This window comes from Ammospiza caudacuta, chromosome 4 (genome assembly GCF_027887145.1).
Source record: "Ammospiza caudacuta isolate bAmmCau1 chromosome 4, bAmmCau1.pri, whole genome shotgun sequence".
In the NCBI taxonomy this organism is placed as follows: domain Eukaryota; kingdom Metazoa; phylum Chordata; class Aves; order Passeriformes; family Passerellidae; genus Ammospiza; species Ammospiza caudacuta.
Window position 1 is genome coordinate 59,730,874 of NC_080596.1, and position 24,651 is coordinate 59,755,524.

General features: G+C 38.2%; 1 protein-coding gene across 1 annotated transcript in view; it reads right to left on the reverse strand.

Annotated features, from left to right (window-relative positions):
• Positions 1-24,651, reverse strand: part of SORCS2 (sortilin related VPS10 domain containing receptor 2) — a 527,396-nt gene that overhangs the window by 49,197 nt on the left and 453,548 nt on the right. The window contains 4 exon segments of the mRNA XM_058804337.1: positions 4,895-4,971; positions 14,043-14,145; positions 15,510-15,656; positions 20,820-20,999. Of these exon segments, the coding sequence (XP_058660320.1) occupies positions 4,895-4,971; positions 14,043-14,145; positions 15,510-15,656; positions 20,820-20,999 (507 nt within the window).

Here is a 24,651-nt window from a genome sequence, read left to right on the forward strand (position 1 = left end):
ACAATTTTACTTTGCATTACAGAAGTTGCAAGAATAAACAAAAATTCCTGAGATTACTTTTTTATTTCAAGTGATATCCATTACTAAATTTAAATCTGGAAAAAGAAGCTTTTCTACACAGAATGAGCCATGGCTAGACATCCTCAGGGTTGGAATGCTGGAATTACATCCTATTTTGGTGTGCTTATAAGTGTTACCATCTATCTCCTAAAATGCCTGCAGGAAAACATGTATTCTCACTTAACCAAAGGTTTTCCAAGTTGCTTTGATACACAAGGATTTGACACAGATAAATAATATTCCAACAAAAGACCAGCAGACTAAAGCTCTAGAGATCTAGATTTAGTTCCTAGACATCCAAAAGGCTTTCTCTGTAACCTCATTAGTTTTGCTGAACATTTTGTTGCTGCAAGAGCTACTCTGGTAGCAGATCAAATGTGAAAGGTTTATTATTGCTGACTTCTTCATTTTATTTATGCCATTTCCTCTGAAATCCAGACCTTTCTCTTACTCTTTGGTGTATAAATACTTTGCTGAATTTCAGGTACAGTGTTGTAACAGATGCTGTTAACATAACAACAGCAACCAGACTTGTGAACAGATACCAGTATTATAATAAAATAAAACCACTCATATGTATACATAAGGTAATCCTTAGCACTTAACAGAGTATCCTAATATTTCATGTTCATTAACACATTTTATTATATTGTTCTCCTGGTGTAACAGACAGAGAAATCTTTCAAATAAACATGAGTTCACCTTAGGCTACATCTTCATGGTCCACTAGGCACTTAACAGTTGGACTTAGTGATCTTAAGTGTCTTTTCTAATGATTCTATGACTCTAAGCCTATGTATTTTATGATAATGTCAAGGTGAGATTCCTTTCTTCTACAGTCCAGTTCATGGCATGGATGTTTAAGCTGCTTGCCAATCATCTCCTAAAGCACAACTGCTATTTACAGGGCAATGTTGTACAGTACATTGCCACAATTTTCAGTTTTCTTCAAACAAAAGAGTGATGGTTTCAAGATATACCAACAACCAGCTCAGCTATGCAACAGAAAGTTAGAAGAACAACTGAAAGTAGCACAAGTGGTACTATGGTTGTTTATAATAACAATTCTTGGTTTTGCTCCTAGTATGACCTGACACAGGCAGGATGCAGGAACAACCACAAAACCATGGATGAAATGCAATAATAAATTTATCCCCATTACCTGGCCAACCAGGGGAGCCCTGAAGCAGCACCTGTGCAAAGACATACAAGTGGGGATGCAGACACTGCAGAGCTCAGTGCATGCCAGAGGATCACCCAGCCTGCTGTACTGTAGGGTTTGCACAGACAAATTTACCACTCTGCTTTGGTCTTTGTAGCAGCAGAGCAGGGATCTCAAGCATGTTTGATACTGTGCCTCTATCACAGGCCTATGTTATCTAAACACAGATGTTAGACCTAACACAGAGGTCAAAAAAAATTAATAATATTATATTTGTGGGTTTTGACACCAGCATATCACTTGACTGTATTTACTGTCCACCTCACCAACCTTCTGATTTTTTTCCTGGATATATCTATTTATCACCAGAATTTACTTAATTTCAAAACCTCTTATTTAAGCATTCATTTCTGTCTATGAACTCTGGCTGTGTTTATAGGTAAGTCTTCCTGAACCCTTACATGACCACATCAAATGCAAGCTATGGAAGGTTTGATTCTCAGAGCACATCATTGAATTACAGGATCTTTGACCTTCCCCACAGTCCTGTAATCCACAGTCCTATGAACCAATGCTGCTATTATGTCAATAAAGGTTTAATTAATTCTTTGCACTACAATTTCCCCAAAGTCTCTTATGTTTGCTTTTCTTCATTCTCTCTCTACCCAAGCACAAAATGCTCCTCTCCTCCTCTGTACACAGCTCAGTAACATCATGTGAGCTTGTGAGAAAGGTGCCAGGCCCTCATTAATGACAACCACAAAGACTCCAAGGCTGAGACTTAAACTCAGACAAAGTGTTGTGCCAAAGCACAGGATTTCACCAGCTCACAAGACCTGCAATTTACTGAATTATCTAAATTCCTGTATCACCTGACTGAAGCCTTCTCTTTTGTTGTAAGAACTCCAGCAGAGAAAGGAAATGTGCTGCTGTCCTCTGAAAGAATTGTTTAATTGTGCACAGTGAAGCCATGAAATACATAAAATAATCTACAGTTTCATTCTGATCACAAATATTAGAATTTAGCAAGCTCTTTCAAGGGCTTCAGAAGAGTTTCAATTAACATAGAGCTAGCAATGTTGTTTGCCATTTAGACTGTCACAATGAGGGATCAGTTTGTGGTTGATTTTACAGCATAATTAGGCACCTCAGGGTCAAGTTGTAACATATATAATTTACCTGTGTGTCTCTACAAATAAAAAGCAGTGAAAATATTAATTTGATGTCATTCCTCTTTTCTTCTTATTTTTCATCCCAGAAAAACTATAAAAATTTGGCAAATGCTGACAAGAAATTATGAGAGGCCTCTGAGAAGTATTAAACAACACAGTACCCACTGTAAATCCTGGAAGGCTTTTGCATTTACACACCTATTTATTGTATAGTAGATTTCAAGATGGACTTTGGTATAAAATTTTATCTTTTAAACATCAAAGGACATTATCATTACAAAAATAAACCAACTCTTTTTAAAGTACTCTGCAGAATACTAATGGAACCCTACAACAGCAATATAAGTAACTGTCTGTATTTTTCCCTTTTAACCTCAAATTCCCCAAGCTCAGTCAGTAACACTACTGAGAATATTTTCACACTTAATGGTTTTTAAAAATACCAAAATTTTATTTCAGCTGAACTAACTGAAATTAAATTATTTTTTGAAAACACTTTGGTCCTTTGAGGATGCTTTTTTTAATCCTGGATATCTATTATAAGTAGCATCGATATGATATAGTGTATTGTTTCTATATACATATACAGAGAAAGAAAATACCCCTATGCTGAGTGCATTGAGTTTGCACAGCCAGGTTTTGGTAGCAGGTAAGTCCACTGGGGTGGCTTCTTTGAGACACTTCTAGAGAAGCTTTCCCACATCCTACAGCCAGCTTCAAGATGGACATGCCACTGGTCCACTGACTCAGCTCAAGTTTGAGTTATCAGCGACAGCAGTAGCACCTCTGGGATTATGTATTTAAGAAGTGCACAACAGCAACTACAGCAGGAGTGAAGAGGTGAGCATATGAGAGGGGAACAGCCCTGCAGACACCAAGGTCAGTGCACAAGGAGGGCCAGGAGGTGCTCCAAGTGCCAGAGCAGAGGTTCCCCTGCAGCCCCTGGAGCAGCCCATGGTGAGGCAGCTGGGCCCCGCAGCCCATGGAGGCCCAGGATGGAGCAGAGATCCACCTGCAGCCCATGGAGGCCCAGGGTGGAGCAGAGATCCACCTGCAGCCCATGGAGGTTCAGGGTGGAGCAGAGATCCACCTGCAGCCCATGGAGGTCCAGGATGGAGCACAGATCCACCTGCAGCCCATGGAGGCCCAGGATGGAGCAGAGATCCACCTGCAGCCCATGGAGGCCCAGGGTGGAGCAGAGATCCACCTGCAGCCCATGGAGGTTCAGGGTGGAGCAGGTGGATGTCTGAAGGAGGCTCTGACTCCACAGGAAGCCAATGCTGGAGCAGGTTTGCTGGTAGGACTTATGATCCCAGAGGACACCCATGCTGGAGCAGCATGCTCCTGAGGGGCTACAGCCTATGGGAAACACCCACTCTGCAGAACTTACTACAGCCCATGGAAAGGACTCATGTTGGAGAAGTTCATTGAAAGCTGTCTCCTGTGGGAGGAACCCTACACTGGAGCAGGGGTGTAAGGAGTCCTCCCTGTGAGGAGGAAAGAGCAGCAGAGATATGTGTGTTGAACTGACCACAGCCCCCATTCCACATCCCCCTGTGTGGCTCAGGGTGAGGAGGTAGAAAATTAATAAGTTGAGCCCATGATGAAGGGAGAGGTAGGGGGAAGTGGTGTAAGATTTGGGTATATTTCTCACTATCTTACTCTGCTATTAATTGGCAATCAAATAAATACCCCCCAAGTTGGGTCTGTTTTGCCTGTGATGGTAATTGGTGACCAACCAATTACCCATGAGCTTTTTGTTATATTCTCCCTCCCCTGTCCAGCTGAGGACAGCAGTGACAGAGAGAGATTGGTACCAAGCCAGGGCAAACCCACCACACTGAGACACAGCAGCTTAGGAAACAACACATGAGAAAGGTGAAATGCTTGAACTGACACTAGCCAGTGGAAGAAAAAGCCATCCAGAATTCAAGTAGCATTATGATATCACTGTTCTCTTTTTAACACTTTGGTATTTGTAGTCCCTGAATTTATTAAATCATGCCAAAAGACTTAAAAACTTTTATTATTTTTTGAAAATATCTTTTAACTGTCTCCGTTTCAATGAAGAAAAAGTTTATGCATTAGTAACAGCTTTCAGACTATGAAGCAGAAGAATTTTTGCCCCTGTACCTAAGCTATGTCTTTTAGCTCAGAATGTTGTACTGCAAGATCTAGTCCAAGTCCACTTCATCATTAGCATAGGAAGATTACTTAAATTATTAAAAACCAAAACAGACACTATGTTTTTTGCATAAGATACTTATAGGATCTTTAAAAAGACCAAACTATTTGAACTTCAGCAGAACCTGACAGCCTGATCAATTTGAGTCCTAGAAAATCACGTTCTTAATCTCTTAGCTTCCAAGCAAACTGGAGATAATAATACCACCTCCTTCAAAAGAGTGAGTATCTAAAGATTAGTTAAGCATTACATAATTCATCACATTTGGTACATTAGAATTATTTCCAGGTTCCTTTGATGATTTATGCCTCCTACCTGACGCCACGTGTTGCCACAGTCAGATGTTATGTACATCTCTTCTTTATACTCAACCAGCTGGGACCCCAGGTTACCTGTCACAAAAGAGGAGAAAACAAGGGTTGCATCCACATGGGCAAGAGAGATTGGATCTAGTCCTGATGCCAGTCTGAGTCAGAAGTTTCCAGGTCAGAGCAAGAACTAAACACAGCAGGCTTACTTCATTTCTGGTAGAACCAGCAAAATCCTTTACAAACACATATGTACAATTTCAAAGTCCTCCTTTTCATTGCTAGGTTGTCCATAGGTGGAAGCAATGAGGCTTGATTCTAATACCAAAATGCAGAAGTGAGACCAACATTTTAGTTTTGTTCCTGCATGCTGAAAATTTATTATGAAACAACATATATTTAAGATGTAAGTATGAAACATCCATAAATTCAGAAGCTTTGACCTTAATAATATTCTGTGAAGTTATTCACATTGTACTCAAACTGTTAAAATGAAATATTTTATCTTTAAAACTTGATGAAGTGGTAGCTAGACTAGAATCTGGTGAAATATGCAACACGAAAAGAGGGTACAGGGCTTTTGAAAAAGAGTAAATACAAAAGAATTGAAAGCAGAATTATTTGATTTACCTAAATATTAAGCAGAAAATTACTGAATATATTGACAAATAGCACTGAGGGGAATTCAGTTAACTGAATTCAAAGTTAAGAGAAGTTTTAAACTTAGGGAAGATGATAGCAGATGCAGTCCCAAGTACAGAGATCTCCATCTTTTAACATGCAGTACTTCAAATAGCAAATTATTAAACCATCAGGCAGCTTAATGTTCTAGGGGAGAATCATGCATGGCACAATATTCCTTTAAAATGATATCCTCCTGGGGATTTAGACTTAAATTTATGGTTTGTATGTTTTCACTGCAGAAATAAGATGAAAATTATCAGATCCTCTTAAGCAGAAGAGATTATGAAAGAAAACACTTGAGATTAGAACAGCACTATGAAATTTCACTTGTGTATTATATAAATAGCTGGTTTTAGACCAGATCTGTTTATACAGAGTGTGCTTGCTGAAAGGTTCCCAAGAGGAATGACAGCACCCACTGCCCAAAATACACACTCTATTTAGACCATCAAGGGTGCATGTGCTCCACTCTTTAATAAGATAACTCTACCTCCTTTAATTCTCAATACATCCCAGACAGGACTGGAATACTTATATTGAATCAGGGAATTTATAGGAGTCAGTTAATTCCTTTAAATTGCATCTAACAGTTCAGAAGATGCCACTTCTCATTCTTGGGTTTTTCTTGGGTTTTCATCTTTCCAACACACTCCACATTCCCTCATTTATCACATAATTTAGTAAAGATTTAGTTGCTCATAGAATCATAGAATATGTTGACTTGGAAGGGACCCATCACAATCATTGAATCCAACTCCTGGCCCTGCACAGGACATCCCAAGGATCACACCATGAGCCTGAGAGCATTGTCCAGATGCTTCTTGAACTCATGCAGGCATGATGCTGTGACCCTTTCCCTGGGGAGCCTCTTCCAAAGCTCAATCACCTTCTGGGTGAAAAACCTTTTCCTGATATCTAACCTAGACCTCCCATGAATATAAACAAATGAAATAGTTCCAAAAGGAAAGCTGCAGACATTAATTCAGTTATATTTTCTCCCCAAATACAGCTTTAAGATTAATCTGATCACTAGAAGGAGATATGAATGAGAAATTACCTGCTCAGGGCTGAAGGAAGGGAAGGAAGATTTGATAAACTGCATATACAAAATACATTTCTTTTGCTATTCTTACTTTCCTCTGTTATACTTTTCACTGCTGTATCACCTGCAAATGGACATATTCTTGTGCTACTGAAGTTAATCACAGAATGTTTTCTATAGGATAGCTGAAAACAGAAATATTTATCTGCTTGATAGAATCTAACATACTCCCATCAGTCTACACTCTTCTTTACACAGATAACTTTAATAAATGTAGTGTTAGTTTTGCTCCTGAATAAATGTTGTTTATTCTCCCTCTTTTCACCACTTACTGAATTCTACTTGCATGAGTAGGTCTTTATTTTGAGCATTGCTAGGGATCTGCTCTTTAAAGAATTCAGTGGTAAATTGCCTTGCTAATGGAAAATTACTCTGCAAACTAAACAGCATCTACTTGTGCTTCATTAAAAAGCCTTTTCTATCCAGCTGATTTAATAATGACATTAGCAACATTGTATTTGCAGCTACGTTAAAAGACAGACATGACTTCTTCTAGTTCTGATTTTACCTTTACTGTCTTTTCTTAGTAAAAGAGCAAAAGGACTTGGTAGGCTCAGTTATAATTCCAGAGACTTTTCATTCTGCCTAAACCACAACTGATGCCAACAGGAACAGAATCTGGGACACTGCTTTGGGAAAAAGGACTTCAGTGATGTTTGACCTTTGAAGAGAAGCCATCAATAGGCTGAGGGTGGAAGGCCAGAAGTGGTGCATGCAGTCCCGCTGACTTTTGACACAATGTTTAATTGTGTAATTAATGAAGGCTGTAATTTTCACTACTTCCAGATTTTTGGGGACACACAGTTATATGACGTAATTTTGTAAACTTTGTAAAACAAAGTCTTCAAGCAGAAAAAACCCCAAACCCATAAAACACTTTTCTGTAAGGAAGGATAAAACTTCTCAGTGCAAGTGAAGTTTTCTCTGTGGGTACCATAGACCATGGCCTGCTGAAAAAGAGCATCAGTGGATTCAGACAGAAAAAGCGGGCAAGGCCAAAAGAAGGAAAGCGGCAGCACCACGGGAGACAGGCAGGCTCCTGCAAAGTGCAGAGGGAAGCACCCAAGCAGCCAAACCTGACATGTGACACACAGAAGGAAACTTCCACAGGAACACATAATGATGCATAAGTTTTATAAGCCACAAAAAAGCCACTCTGAAAGCTGTTAGACTGAAAAAGTAGAACTGGAATAAAACTAAGTCCTTCAAAGATCCAAGAGAACTCCCCCCACTTTTATTAGCAAACCTTTCTATTTAACATGTGTGACAAAAGAGTTATGAGTTTTCTCTATTTAAAAAGTTACATTGTTTTAACTTTATTTTTCAATATGCTAATAAAAAATAACTTCAAAGATTTGGAACATTTTGTTCTTTTTGAGATTTAAAATAAAGTGCATAATTTTAAGCTCTAGCTACCTTGTAGAATGTTGTGTTACTGGATAAACCAGCTAACTTAACACAGTGCATGTAATGGCACCCCATAAACCCCTTTACAACAGCTCCAATTCACATCAAATGAAATGCTAAAAAATCCTGACATTAATAACACTGCAAACAAATAACTACAAAGCCACAGCAGCAGTCAAAGTAGAACTGAGAAATTCTGAACCTTTCCATGACATATCTGATGAGATTCATAAAATATATTTGTGGTAAGTGTGGCACCCAATAAGATGTGAGCACAACTGTTATTGTTGTGACCAAGGGACAGGAGAAGATGAAAAACAATTATGCCCAGCCCAAGACTGGAAGCCAACAATGTTTGAGTACAATTCCCACCATGCCCTGAAGTGTTTGGATTGTACCACACCCCCCAAATATCAGTGAGCTACTTTGCCTGGTGGGCCACACCAAAATTTGTGTTTCTTATTACAGTTGTAAATATCTGCAGTAACCCCTCAGGTGTGCCACTACAGCAAATAAACTTTTCTATCATGTTGGTGGGTCTGTGTTAGTTTGTCTGTGTCAAAATCCATCTGGGGAAACGTGCAAATGTAATCTCATACACTGAAGGCAACTCAGGTTCATACTGAAAAAGTAACTGCAACTGGAATGGGGACTCAGCTGCAGGCATGGGCTGTTTTGGGCTGTGGTAGAGTGAATTTCCTTCACAGCACTTGGTACAGAGCTGTGTTTTGGACCTGTACTGAGAAGGTGTTGGTGACAATACAAAGATGTTTTCAGTCCTGCACTGCTTACACAGAGTCAAAGCCTTTTCTGCTCCTCACCCGACTCCAGCAGTGAGGAAGCAGAGGGTGACCAAGGAATTGGAAATTGGCACAGCCAGGATAAATAAGCCCAGCTGACCTGGGAATATTCCAGGCCATGTGTCAGCATGTTCAGCAATAAACTGGGGGAGAGGCTCGTGCAGGGCCATTGCTCAGGGACAGGCTGGGCACCAGGTGTTTGGAGGTAGGCAACTGTTCTCACTTACATCACTTCCTTTTCTTGGATTTCATTTCTCTCTCATTTTTCTTTTAATTTCAATTTATTATTTTTATTTATTTCAAGTTATTTAAGCTGCTCTTATCTCAATCCATGAGTTCCCTCACTCCCAATTCCCTTCCCCCCATCCTCCTGCAGGGGAAGTGAGCAAAGAGCTGTGTGATGCTTAGTTGCTGGCTGGACTTAAACCATGAAAAGGTTTTACTAGCCACAGCTACAAATGGTACCATTCTCATAGGACTTCTGATCTGAGTGCCCTGAAAACTCCTCTGACACAATACAGAGTGTTTACCATCCAGTTTCAGCAAGTTTTGTTTGTAATACAGAAACTTTTCAAATTTGTCTTACAATATTTTGTATTCTTTTTGTGACTAAATTACTCATTTGTGTGTCTTCTCCAATGCCTGGGGGACGATACACACCTGAATTGTCCTTAAACACTCTCCCAAAGGCTTTTGCCAACACAGCCATAACACTCTGCTAGATGGACTCAGCCTGAGTCAGTTTTGCTCTGCTGTTATGTTCTGACACTGCTTCTATTCAGGAAGCAAAAGGAAATATTTTGGCCTGCCTTTTCCAGTTTTTGATTAAGAACAGTAATTTTTCCACTTCTGTTACTTGCATTCTTAGAAACCTTTCCAAAATGTGTTTTGCGATACATGAAATCTTTTGCTTTTTCACTGTCTGAGTAAAGGCTGATTTTAAGTAACTGCATAAAATCATGTGTTCCATCCTAGCAGGGTGGCAGTACCAAAAACTAGAATACAGAGGCACTAACAACTGTTCAACATAGCTTTTTTCTAAGCTTTCTGTACCTCTGCACATGACAGTTTAGCAGCTGGTAGCACAGGGATGTAAAAGAAATCAATGTTTTTCAGTGATGTCTGGTGGCCAGCAAAGCTCTCTGGAAAGGGGTACAGCTGTGAGAAACACAGCTCTCAATATAGATCTCAAGAGGGAAATTTTTGCAGGTTCTTACTGGATCACAAAAAATATGGAAGATTACTTCACTTAAAATTTACCATCAATTTACATGTTTCAAGTGCTAGTTATCACTGTGTTTACCCATATTTTTACATGTGACTTTGAACATGTTTACAGTAAGAAGAAATAATCCCCATATGCAATGCTTAGATAATCCTTCTAATATGGAAAATCTTTTCCAATCCTTTAAATTGAGCATACAGGCAGACACCTACTCCAAAAAGAGAGACGTGCCTTGCCTGGATTACTGGTAATTAATACAGTTGTAACATCCCTTGGGCCATGCACAATAAGTTAAAATTTCATGGTTTGCAATCTTGTAGTCACAGTATAGAACAAACATACAATCAATTTGTATTTAAATCTCCCAGACACACAGTTTTGCCTGGCAAGCTGAAGATGTGTTCAGATGAGGGAGTGGGGAATCAGAATTGAGGAATGTGACAAAAATTTAAAGGAATTTTAGGATGTTCACTCCAAAATGTACTGGAAAATGCTCAATCATCTCCCTGTTCCCTTATCCTTTTTTGATAGAGGCATCCTAGTGTGCTACCTCTGTGAAAAATGATAGAAATTCACCACAATGTATGCAATTATATTTGGCCCTGATATGAGAAAAAGTAAACAGAACTTCTCCAGTACTTCCTCAATTTGTGTGAATGTGCAGAATTTACTGCTTGCTTGATTTACCATCTGGATTGGAAGCTAAGCAGGCAATTATTGTAAACTAGCACCTGAAAAAGCTACACTACTCTAAACATTTTTCATAGAAAAGTCCTCAGCAAGTTTATAGTAAAAATTTACACATCAATTGACACACATTTCATAGCTGATGCTGTGAGAAATAGAAGTCGTTGCCAAGATTAAAATGCACAAAAATCAAATGTAAATGCAAAGTCCTATTGCATTTCTTAAAGGGAGCAAAGCAGTTATTTAAAATACCACTCTTGTATGGAGCTACAAAATTTAATATTCTGTCTGAACAATTTTTATATAGACAGAAGTTAAAAATATGAGTTCCTGAGAACTATTTATGCAAGTTTAACAGAGTGGGGTTTCTATTTGTAAACATGAGTTTAAAAGGATGCAATGTTATCATTTTATTAAAGAGGTTAAATTTTCCCAATTTTCTAGGTGGTAAATGCAGTTCACCAGTTAATTATTCCCTTTTTAAAAATTAAAACAATATTCAGTAGTCTCTGATCTCTGATTTTTCCAGCATTTTCCATATCAAAACTTTACTTAAGTCACTGAATAGCTTTTCCATTACCAAAAGCAGCTGTGTTGTATAAGCTTCCCAGAAAGAAGCCAAAATCCACTTTTTAAAGAGATTTTTTTTTTTGCTTTTTGATTGATAGGGTTCTTATGCTTAGGAACCATATTTCCAGTTCTTATCCACTTGTCTGCATCACTTGTTTGTTTCTACCCTGTGGTTCCCCTGCCAGGAAAAAAAAATCATATTCTTTAGTGTCCTTTAGTTTTTCAGCTAATGGGGGTTTTCTTGTAAATATTCTCTATTTCCATCAACTGCCAAAGAGATCTTCTTAGCACCTGCTCACTGGTCCTGAAAATTGATTATCAGAATTGTACACAGTCGTATTAATAATGTCACTGTACAGTATTTTGCCAGAGTATTAATAATTCCCTCTCTCTGCTGGCAATTATTTACCTATTTCACACCAAGAATAATTTTGCTTTTTACAGCACAAGGCACTGATGACTCCTAGACATGCTGTGATCAACTGACATTCACAGATTTTATCTCCTTCAGTCATTTCCAGAAGATGTGATCTCCCTAAATCTAACAGTAAAATTCCAATAGTGTGTGATGTGGCCCAAATAATCTGATTCCTGGATCTACTAAGAACCTAATACTTATGTTGATTCAGGATTCTGAATCAACATATAGGATTATCAGTTTCAAGGATCAGGCCAAAGGAAATTCAGGCTCACTCTATGTAAAGAATTTCTGATAAGAAGTGTAAGTTTACAAGGGTATCAAGTTTGCCAGATAAGACTGAACACATGCACTGAATCCAGATGACCTGGGCATTCAAAAAATGTAAATGCAAGTCAAAATCAGAGTTGATTCAGGTCATCTTTTGGCAAGGGGATGCAGTTGCTCTGTAGTATTTTTTAAGGCTCCAAAATAGATCCCTTTGCTCTGTTTTCAGCTACAGAAGTTTTTCTTCTACCAGAAAAAGGACACACTGCACTCTCTTGGACTCAAATTTTTCCCACTTTCCCACCACCTCGCTCAGGGGGTAGGTAGCCAACAGCAAGGTGGCTTGCAACTGAGCAAGGGTGCCTTCTACCATTCCCATTACATTACTGGTTGCTCCACAGGCAAGTCAAATTTAACATATTAGTTCATTTCTTCGTGACATCAGAATGTTATCAAAATCACTCCCTCCTGATCATGTTGAGGAAAGTTGTTGACAAGTTCTCTACCTGGCAGAGTAAGACCATGTCACAGTGATAAATGTCACCCCATTCTAGAAAGGAATTGAGGGCAAAATGCTCTTCTACAACCTGCCCTCCCTAATGTGATCTCAGAAAACAGCACATTTAAAAAACATCTACAAACTCCAAACAAAGAACACAACCCAACATCTCAACAAATATCAGTTCAACACATCAGATTACAGTGCAAACAGAAAGAAAAATGAAATAGAATAATGGACTAATTAAATCTCCCTGATTAATTTGCTAATGGAAGGCATTTAAGCATGATAAGATAAGGCTAAAACTAAGAATCTACATTTTGAGTGCTTTAGTGAAAAAAGAAGATATTTGAAATGGAAGATATTTTTTTAAACATTTGAATTCATGAAGTTTGACCTGAACACATATTAGGAATCTATCTACGAGGGCATTGCACAAATTCTTAGTCTCATTTGTTCCAATAAAAACATAGCAGCATTTCACCAGGTATATCTGTCTCCAGTAAAATACTATGAACTCCCTTTTCATTACAGAAAAACTTGAAGTCTTCAGTTATATTAAAAATTACCAGTACTGGCAGCTGTCGTTCTCTTTAAGCACCAAATATTCTCACCTTGACATTCTTAGGAAACTTTCAACTTAGTAAGCTGTGTGTCAGAGACTAATGTAAGATAAAGTAGAAGCCATTATTCATTAAAAACAGATGCATTTTTATGAAAAGAGAAGCCTACATGTGTGCATTTCACCTAAACATTATCCATAATATAAGAATAAAATAATACAAGTTTAAAATGCTCTCAGTATTGTTAACATTTAGACAATTTTGAAACTAATAAACAGAAGGTTAAATAAAATGAATAGATGGATTACAAAGATACAAAGCAAAACTGAGTTATGTGAATATTTTTCTTGATGAGTGCTCAACACGGCAATGGAATTTCCTTTATTAAATTCCACTTCACACTGACATAACTCCATATGTAAGTTATAATGGAGAAGCCACAACCAGCATTGTTCCCAACACAGCCTCTTTCAATTCCTCTCTCTTTAGGAAGAAAGGAATTAATAAAAATTGCTAGACAAATTATCCAGGCTTAAAGAACAAAGGATTGACCACTGTTTTTCTGGGTTATTCATGATGCTGAAGGGACTGCACATCACTTCCAGAGAAAAAGAATGCAGGACATGTCCTTCAGCCACCACCACACCTCCACATGAATGAGGAAGGTGGTACTGCACATCACAGCAGAGCATGATAGACCCAGGTGACTGATTAAGATCTGATATAGATCTGTGTCTGAGAAGACACAACTCTGGACCTTCCATTAACTTATATATAGAATTTCTTCATCCAAAGATTCCATAAAGGATTATTCTGCAGGAAAGCCTTATTTTGGCAATGTTTTTAGCATGGTATTCTTACAAATCCAAAGACTAGCTCTACAAAGAATCCCTGACAGATTTCAGGTGTTCAAAAGCAATGCCATGGACTTACCTGCCCCCATGATGAGCCCTGGTGCAGTGTCCTTGGTGTGCACTGTGCCTGACACATAGGGGTTGTCTGCCCACCGCAGATGCAGGTGGAGGTGACAATCAGGCTTGTGGGGGAAGAAGCAGAGAACAGGTTTTAAAAATCACTGCTACCAATGATGCTCCTAGAATAAATGAAAGCCCAGACAGGGAGCAGCTTCAGCAATGTATGTCTTCATAAAGAAAAAGAATGGCTGCTTCCCATGGAGCCAAATTCCAGTCTGAAGTATCAGTCTTCACTTTATATCAAGAGTCTCTGGTGATGTCTGCATAGTGTGTCACTGTCTCAAAAAAATATTTCCAAACTCAATGAAGTCAGCATTATTATACAAACCTCCTTCTGACATAATAATTGCTTAAAAATTTTAACTAACTGCAACAAGTATTGCATGTCTGTTGGTCCCAGGTAAATAGTAAAGTTATTATTAAAAACAACTGTTTGGGCTGAAATGCCTTTTTTAGTAAAAAAGTGGTATGAAAAATAGCATAATGACTTTAGGACACATCATGTCTCCTTGCTAAGCAACTTACTGCTTCTTGCCCTTTGTGCAGTGCACTCAAAGGTCAAATTGTTCACAGCAATGTGACCAGGAGCTTTACCAGGGGCCAGCTCAGCCTGGGAGCTGCTGCCACTGCCATTGTCCCACTCATCTCAGACTGATCTGCACCAGACCCCACAGGCTGGAGCCCTGCAGCACAGCCTTGAACGCTCCAAAAGGGAGCCAGCAGCTCCAGCCCTCCACTTCTGCCATGGGGAGAGGGAGTAAAGCTCTGGCAGTGGCAGGACTACAACACTTATTTTGCCCACCAATGCAGAGCTTTGACTCCCCAGGAGCAGAAAGTCAGTGGGAAAAATATAAGGCTTTCAGTAAAGCCTTGCAAATAATAAAATACTATGGGCACTTGGGACATCTAAACAAACAGAAATAATATCTTACAAAAAGAAAGGGATATTTTATGCAAGTTACCATGGTATTCATTTTCAAGGAACTGTCAGGAGCTCCCTTTAACAGGGAACCAAAGGTTACCTTGGTTTATTATGAAACAAAAATATGAAGAGATGGAAAGAGAAAAATTATTGGTAATCTGTGTTTGAGTCATGATGTGCCCCATATATCCAGTCACAAATGACTGCCATGATTATTCTGAACTGGGTTGTATGGTTGACACACAAGAAATGTGCCCTCTTTGTGTCAAAGTGATCTCAAATATGAAATGCAGTGCACTAGAAAGCCATGACTCCTCACTCTACATGATGACTGAACTAAGAGCCTATGGAACCACAGCTCATACAATGCAAGCCCATTTCCCTGCTAGTTTGGCTGCTAAACTCAGCACAAAGCTCTTGAGCTGTTTGAACTACTGCACACCCTACCATGCAGGTAATTCTTGCAGACTTTAGAGGGAGGATACTCCAAAAAGAGCCACTTACAGGTTTGCAGTTGGTGGGTTTGCCGTTCATATCGATGTCTGGAGGGTTTAGAAAATCCCAGTCACGGCCTTTGTTGTAGGTTATCAGGGTTGTAACTTTCCCATCAATTTTCTGGTTGGCCAAAAAGACTCCTTTTACACCTCTGACCTGAAGCATAGAGAAGAAAAGCTAACATCCAGCACATACACGTTTTTTTCAACAAGGATTATCCCTGATTAGCTGCTCTTTTGTGGCTCTGAACTGTGTATCTCAGGTAGTTTCTCCTGGAAACTGAAAGTGGATGATACCTTAAAAAAATATGAGGAAGGCAAAAATATAAGAGGAAAGGGAGAAAGGGGGAATGCAATGACAATTACAAACTGATTTTTATTTCTAAATGTATTTAAAAAGCATATGCAGTTCTCTCCATGTCAGAAGGCTAATTAAAATACATGTTTAATATAGCAAAACACATTAATTTATATAGCAAAATATAAAAATTATGGTAGCATGGTCTCACCAATAAAATTTCCCCATTTTCTTTAAATATGGACATCTTTAAAATGCTGTTCTACAAATGATGAAAGCAATTTTTAACAACCATCTAACTTTTAACGTGAATTTCTGTGCCCATATCACACAAATACATTACAATAACACAACACAGAATCATATCCTTTAAAATAACACTGATTTGGGAAGCACTGTTGTCCTTTGCAGGAAATAAATACAGGCAGTTCATCTGAGGAAGACACACTGAGGGCTGAATCACCCTCTCAAGCATCTGAAATGCTTCCACACTCCACCCTTCACCAGTTTAACCTCTGGAGAAAAAAATAATAACAAAAAATGACCCTCTTCTCTTGGCCTGTTATTTTATTTCAAAACAACCTGTATTAGAAAATTACTACAAGTCAAAGTGTCAAAGTTAATGGGTATAATTTTAGAAGCAGCCTGACAGTAATTATAACTTAATATGTTTAGTTCTAGCCCTAACATTTAGATTATTAACATATTAATGTATATTCCACCCATGGGCACAAAATAAGGTCTTCTATTAAAAGTGAAGGTTTCCTTAAGAGTGCTCTTGGTTCCCTTGCCACTATTTATAAGACTTCCTGAATTTTTGGAAAATTCTGGACAACATATATAAACTGATACACATTTCCAGCACAGTACAGTTTGCTTATCTCCTTGGGTGCTGACTCTTAACAAAACTGAACCATTCATTACAAATAAATGCACAAGACAGATAGCTCTTTGAATGATCAGGAATATTTGCCTCCTGATAGCATGCTGCACTTCTGAACTTTTCTTTTTCATTTGAAATATTTACTGTTCCTTTCTTTTTCCAACTGCCAGGTCTTAACTCCATTTAACATTCATTTAGCAGAAGTCTGCATTGAAGGTGAAAAGCAGGCATCCCTACTAGCAGGCTACAGATTGGATACTCACTGTTTATAAATACAGGAAGGAACTGATCCAAACCTACAGGGAATGTGAATGTTCTGCTGGTTATGGTAACAGCCTAAAACTTGGAAATATATATAAGTTTATATAAAAAAAATTTGTATAAACATTCAAATACTCTCCTCCCTCACAAGCTCCTTCTTCCTTAAATCCTATGCATATGTGATTGGGTTACCTATCCAGGATGCTGAAAGTTCAGAATCACCTCCAAGTCAAACATACCATAAAAGTCAACTATTTGCAGTGCAGGTGAGAAAAGGAAAGGAGGATAAGAAATTATGAACCTGCTTTCTTTACTTTGAAAGCATTTTAATCTTGCTGAGGATTTTTTACATAGTCTACCTTCAAGAGACAGCTCAGCCTTGAAAAGCCTGGCAGTTTAAATATTTACGTGGGAAGGCAGACTTGGGGTAAAATTTCTGTGCATGTCTTCCTTCCAGGGAACACAATATTAAATATTTAAACAATAATTACATCAGAGACTGCAACTGAGGTTTCCCTCTTCATTTGTGGATGGCAACACCAGTGCTGCATCATGATTATTTTTGTTTCTCCTCTCTTTCCCTTTCCCACCCACTTGTTTAATGAATATTTAATAATTCCATATAATCATCAAATAGGAGTCAGGCTAAAATTTTCTCCATTGTAACTCCCATGTCTAATCTAACCAAGCTCTAGGGTAACTTCTCCTCTCAAGAATATGGTACACAAGTGTTTGAATCTATCAAACATTGAAAGGTTATGAAAACATTTCTTCCAGTGTCTCAGTTAACTTCTCTCACTGCTGCTTTAAAAGATAAAAGCCAACCAGCACTTCACAGCAGTTGCACTTTGAATGAAAGGCATAAACCCTGCTTGAAATAATAAATAGGTTTCAGGCATCTATCTTCAGAGCAAGTTCAGAAATATCATGTTCAGAGTGGTGCATTAATCTAAAACCCAATAACTAACACAAAATTGTGGTGTGTAAAAAATGGCATCTTTACCACATCCCACCCCTGCTGTAGCATTTTCCATTTCATTTGTCCTATGGCCTATACAAATACACACCCGACTCTGTAAATACTGGAAATGAAGTGTGTCTAATCTATCTCATGGATTAGACTGTGATGCCAAGGCACTCAAATTCCTCTGTACATTCTACTCCTTGACTTAGTTCCCTAATCTAAAATTGCAAGATAAGTATCTTTCTATCAAGAAAGGAAAAGATTCACATTAACAGTAAGTTGCTATGGAAAAGAAGACATTTTAACATTGTGCAGTGCTCAGTTACTCTGATGAACAGTCCAGGAACCACTCAAGACAGCCGAACACGAGGAAATTCAAAGCACCTTTCTGCTGATTTTTTTGAACTTTGAGCTTAGTTCTCAGAGTACCCATTTTGTTTACAGTTCAGGGGATAGTTGTTCCCCAGTACTCTTAGAAAAGCGCTTTGTACCTTATAAAATTATTTCCTGAGACTTTCTGCTGTGACTTATTAATTGCTCCTTGTTACATTTCTGATATTTCATCTCAACAATATTCTGTTTAGTTGGTAGCAAGAAGCACAGTTCAGATGTCCCACAGTGTTTATTAGCAGCAGTTACTGAAATGTAGAAATTACTGCTATATCATATATGTTTGTGACTAAAATTTAAATATATACAATTTGTTTGGGGAAAAAAGGCATGAAGAAAGTGTACTGCAACTCATGTAGCTCTTATCTACATAAGGAGTCACAGCAGGAACCAATGCAGAGGTATTGCATTAGTATGCCCATTCTGCAAATATATTTATGTCAAATTTGTGAATCCTTCACACTGGCAGCACTTGACACAATTTCAAGGACATGCTCCTTGAATACAGTCACATAATTCAGAGGCATGCTCCTTTTGGACAGTCATTTAGGGTTTAATTTTTTTTTCTTCTCTTCTTTAAACAAGTATTTGTAAATTATTCCCTTTTAGGTGCGCAACATGAGAAGAAATATGGTGCAAAAAAAGATAAAGCATAGAAAAGAAAATTAATACAGACAGGCAGATACCTATTAAAAATTTTATGGTATATGTTCAAGTAAAAGATTAAGTGCAGTCAGAAGATAACAAAGATGAACAGCACAAATTTTAAGGAGAATTACATACTGGCAGAAAGAGAAATTTTCCACCACCGAGGACTGTCTCTGTTCTGCACTGAAGGTTCCCCTTCCCAAGATGGGATACTTGCATTAAAATGCTCAAAAGAGAAAACCGAGATTTGATTTAGAAAAACCCACCCTCAAGGGCTGCAATATGTGTTTCATTTATTAGCAATTTTATACTGAGTAAACAACCCACACATTATGAGCACTTGATCCCATTCTAGTAAACAAGATGAGCACTAATTATTTATCATGCAAGCTATCTAGCAGCCATCAGTGCTCTCCTATAAAGCAACTCAATTTCAAAAATAGCTTAAAAGAATTGAATTGTATGGCTCCACGTGTATTGTCCTTATCATGTGTACATTTCCTTTTTAATGTAACCCTACAAATTGATCCAGCACACAATAAACTACAATTGCATTATCTAATATGCCCTCAGCAACATTGGGAAATTATTAAACAATCAGTGTAACTGAATTAAGTTAATAATTCTTGTAGACAAAAGGATAGCATCTCTGTACAACTTATCTGAAATTACATGCTACAGGTGATGCAAGGAGCAGAGATTGCACCTGACTGCTTTTTAGCTTTGCTTGGTCATTGGAGTGCCCAAGAGTAAAATGCTGCAAATTAATGCTATCGATAAATCACCCTGTGGGAACGTGGCTACACACAATGTGTAGCTTCACTCATTAGGAAGCCTCATTTCTAAAAAGGTTGAGTCTAGAAAATAATCACTAGTAATGAGAGACTATTTTGTTTTACCACAGCCATTTAGAAAGAAAAAGCTAAAGAAAGATGGAGGAGATAAGGAGGAAGAAAACACTATCATTTTCCCCCTCCAAGAAGAGTCTAATTACAGCCATTTAACAGTTCTGTCAGTGTGTGCCTTGTATCCAGAATTACTACAAACCTTTGCCAAAGAAGTCTGGTGCACCTTTAAAGTTTTGTTTTTGTTTTTTTTTAAATTAACACCAGGCAAATTACGCGTAATGGGACAAACTGTGTCAGACCAGTTTAATGCTCTGATAATGGCCAGAAAGAACAAAACTAGAGCAAATGTTACATTGAAATTCATTACACTGAAATTCCATTCCCTAAACAGGAATGGAATTGATAACAGCCTCTGATACTCTTCCAAAACACTATAGTCTTTTATTTTGCCAAGTGCACTGATGTTAAAATACAAGATAGATTTGTTCACTGCCGAGTTGGTCTCATAGAAAATGCTGTTGGCACAACATGTACTGAAAGCAAGTGAATTTGCTGTCCAATATCTAATTTTGTTGGCTCTTAGCCTTTCAGAGCTCACACAACCTAGCACAAGGCTTGCAGGATTACTACTTAAAACCCTACTGGCTAAAAGATGTCCAGCTCTTAAGCCAGGAAAAGCACCAGTGACTCACATAGAAGAAAAAAGCTGTACATAGACAGCTGCATAACTTCTTACTTCAAGAATAAATTGTGCTGCCAGATTCACTTTTCAATATCTTAAAGAGAACTTAGTTTTGGATTTGCACATCCATAGAAACCCATCCCAAGAATCTAGTTAGAGTACACAACACATTAGTAGGTCAAGAGGGAAATATATAAGTAGTAACAATGTGCTACAAATAAGACAGAAATCCTAGAATTTCTATTTAAATATAACTGTGAAAATACATTACTTAAAATTAATTATATTCATAATTAAAAAAAAATCCTCCCCACAGACTACACATAATGGGAAATATAAGACCTACCTCCAGAATATCTATCAGGACATTCTCTTCTGGCTGCTTCGTGCTCCGGACATTCTCCAGCAGGATGGAGTAGTAAACACCTTGTGGGTCAGACTGGTACAGGTTGTATGTGTCTGTCTGGTACCACTCCTGTACAGCCACAAACACCTGGTTTTCATCTGTGCTGATTATCTGTAAGTCCTGTAGGAAAATAAGATGCATAATGACTAATTTTTTACAGAATTTCTATTGTACAAACTGTGAGTTGGTCAGGAGTGTTTAATACATCTGAATGTTTAAAAACAATACCCTCCAAAATAATACTAATCAGCATGCCTATCCCAGTGCTCCAAAGTGGTTCCTCACTGCCTTCTGACTGCAGTGCAAACTGCCTTAGTGAAGAAAAAAATCATGAATGTGCAATATCTGTACTCTGCTTTGACTTCAGCAGGAAATGATTTCTTGAAAGGAAAAATAGGGAAAGGAAAATAAAACCCAAGTGACTGACTTTCTAAAATCTGGATAGGAGTCAATGGAAGAATGAAACAAGGTAATCTAAAAAAATAATCTTCAAGTAATAGAGAAATGAAAATCAGGTAAAAAAAATAGCATATCACAAAGAGGATCAGATCCATTTTACAGCAGTTCACATGGGATATAGTACTTATCATGCACACAGCTCATGTGCATTGTAATAGATTACATTAATTTGTCTATCTATGTCTACACAACCACTTAAATATTCAACAGTAATAACAGGAGAGTCAATATTCTGCATTCATTTCTCAAGAATTTCAGGCATGGATATTGCTACGTCTTGCTTTCAGTTTTCCCAGCTTCTTCACTCCAAATGTCTCAGACAAAAAAAAAATGCACAGCTGGGGAAAATAATTGAACACTAATATCAAACAGAAGAAATAAATCAGGAAGTAGCAACATTGAACTAAGCTTAGGAAGGAGAACAAAGGGATGTGAGTTGGCAACATGGTTTGGGAGCAAAAAGGCAGAAGATGGGGCTATGTAAGAAATGACATCAGAAATGACAGAGACTGGAAGCTTGTAAACTCTTCATGACCTTGGAACTTAACTGGGATATTGCATTCAGTTCTGGTCACCTTATTACTGGAAAAGTACTAAGGCAATGGAGTGAATATTAAATAAAGTTACCAGAATGTCAATACAATATGAATTTAGAATTAATTGGATTAAAAATTAAAAAAAAAAAAAAAGAAAACAACTTTGTAGAACTCAAGGAATCAAACCAGCTTCATAAGAATCCAGTTAAGACTGAAGAAAGAGTGAGTAACAGAGGAACACTGAGTACTCAGCAAAGCACGGCAGTCACACTGTAGGCAATATGCACAGTGACTGAGACACTTAGATTAAAAAAAAGACATGTATAGAAGTAAAATAATGCAAAGGAAAGATTTTTAATATGAACAGAGGAGGGTTATTAAATACTAATAGTTTAGCTAAATTTAAAGTATTTTTGCATATGTGACACATCTCAACACAAAGGAATCTAAGTGAAGTTTCCTATCAATGACAGCTCAATGCTGTTTCCAAAGACTCTCATTTGAACTTCGTAGTAAAGTAGATTTTTGTTTAGCATCCCAGGAATAGTTCTCTTTTTCCTTTTTTTTCTTTTGGGGGGGGGTACTGAAAAATTACTCCAAAGCAGAGCGTCTGCCAGAAATGCCAGGAAAACACAGCAATTGATCAGAACAGGTTGTTTTAAAAGTCTCTTTCATGTATAGAATGTTTCATTTCCTGCCTAGAACAGGGGCAACATGAGGATTGGTAGCCCACATTATACTACATGGAAAGTTCCCATGACTATCTGATAATAAGGATGGAAGTAAAGCAGAGTCAAAAAGAATAAAGAAACAATTTTTTTTTTAATGTGAAAACCTCTAGAAAACCCTTAATATTCCATGAAGCCAGAAGCTTTCTGCAAAATTAATGACTACATTATTACAACACAACATTTATACAGTGCCACAGAGAAATGCAAACCTCCAGGGAATGTAGGTACGGCACTTTCCCTGCCCCAGTGCTGTCCCACTCCATGCTTTCCCTGGTGAGGTGGCAGTGGCTGCTCAGGTGGCCCTTGGTGGCAGAGGTGAGAGCTGGGGACAGGCTCAGCTCTGGGTCTCCCATCCCAGGCTGGGGTAGGAGCAGCTGAGCCACCAGAAACAACACACAAAGAGCCAAAATGTGCAGTGCACAAGGACAGGGAGATTAATTTTGGGCAGACTGTGGGGGCCACGTGAGGGAAAGAGAGGTTGGACGCAAAAGTTTACTCAGCAAATCAGAGTTCAGTTTCCTCTTGGCAGTGGTGGCCACTAATAAAGATGTTTGTCCTCTCAGACTGCTGGTTGGCAACTTTGCTGAGGCAAGAGTTTAACATATCCTGGTCTTAGCAAGTGAAATTACCCTTGCACTGCCTTGAACTTTGTTCCTTCCTTTCAGAATTTATGCTTTTAGATTTCCAGTGCAGCCTTACAGCTATTTTCCTTTCAGAATGATTTCTTTTCCATCAAGAAACAAAGCAGTCCTTCAGTTATACTACCTGGCAACAACCCTGTGCAGCATTTCCTGCTTTCTGATACAATCTTCTGGGAAAAGCAATTAACAACGTGAGGAAAACTGCAAATTTCATGCCCAATTCTTCAACTTATCTTTCAAAATCCCAGTTGACATAAACTGCTGAAAATCTAGTTAAAGCCAAATGGTCATGTCACTCTTCTACTATTCCTATACTGAAAGGTGAATTTAAAAAGAAGAAATTAACTGGCAAATACAGGGGATGGATTAAATTCCTTCATTCCAGGTACCCCCCACTGCTCAAGAGGTGAGAAGCACATGGAGAGGGGACATCAGCAAGTATTGCTAGGCAGGACCTACTGTCTGTCACCTAAGAGTTAACCAGAAAGGATGTCCGAGGAAAAAAAAAATCTTGATGGAGAGAATGCACGTTTTTACTGCTTTATCTAATTCATGGACACAGTTACAACCTTAGGCTGTAACCTCAGCAGATCATATAAGAAAAGCATTTATTCTTTTATGATTTCACACTTGGACTACGGCAATTGCCTTTTGCTGGACCTGCTGCTTTCCCTCTCTACATTCTGCAAACTACTCAAAGTGCCACTGATCATCATCATACATTTTTCTGTAATTATGCTATTCACACACAATTTATTCAAATTAATTTATAAAGACCTTCTTTACTGATGTTAGAGATCTTCAGAGTTTGGAACATTCCTTATTGTCTCTATTCAGATTTTTGTTATCTCCAGGCTGCATTCAGTATTTAAGATCTTGTGGTTTTCTTTCACTTCCAGGCTGAAATGAGAGCCCATGACCTTCCAGATGTCCCAAGGCAGAGCCTTCTCCCCAGTTTGCCATAGCAACCATGCTGTTTCCTCTGTGGTATGTTCATTTCTCCATGGGCATCCCTTCTCTTGTCTCTACTACTTTACTTTTTCCCTCTCAAGTCTGCTGTGCCTCCTCTGCTCTTTCTCTTACTGACCCAAGTATCCGTGCTCTCGCTGTTTTCACTTTCCTCTTTCTCTTTGTTTTTGCAAAGCTTGCCAATGTCAGCTGGTATCAGCCATAGTCTGTAATTCCCAAATACCAGTATTCTTCTTCTATCTCTTCTTAGGTTGTAAGCTTTTGCACAGTTCTGAGGTTCTACGAGCTGCATTGCCCAAAACTTCTTGTTGTTTTGGTTTTTTTTTTTTAAACCTCTAAGCCTCCATGAGATTCCTCTGCTTTGTTTACCAAGGTGCTTCTTGTGCACTTTATTTTGCAAATTCCTTTGTCACAATTTTTCCTTCATCCTTCCCTC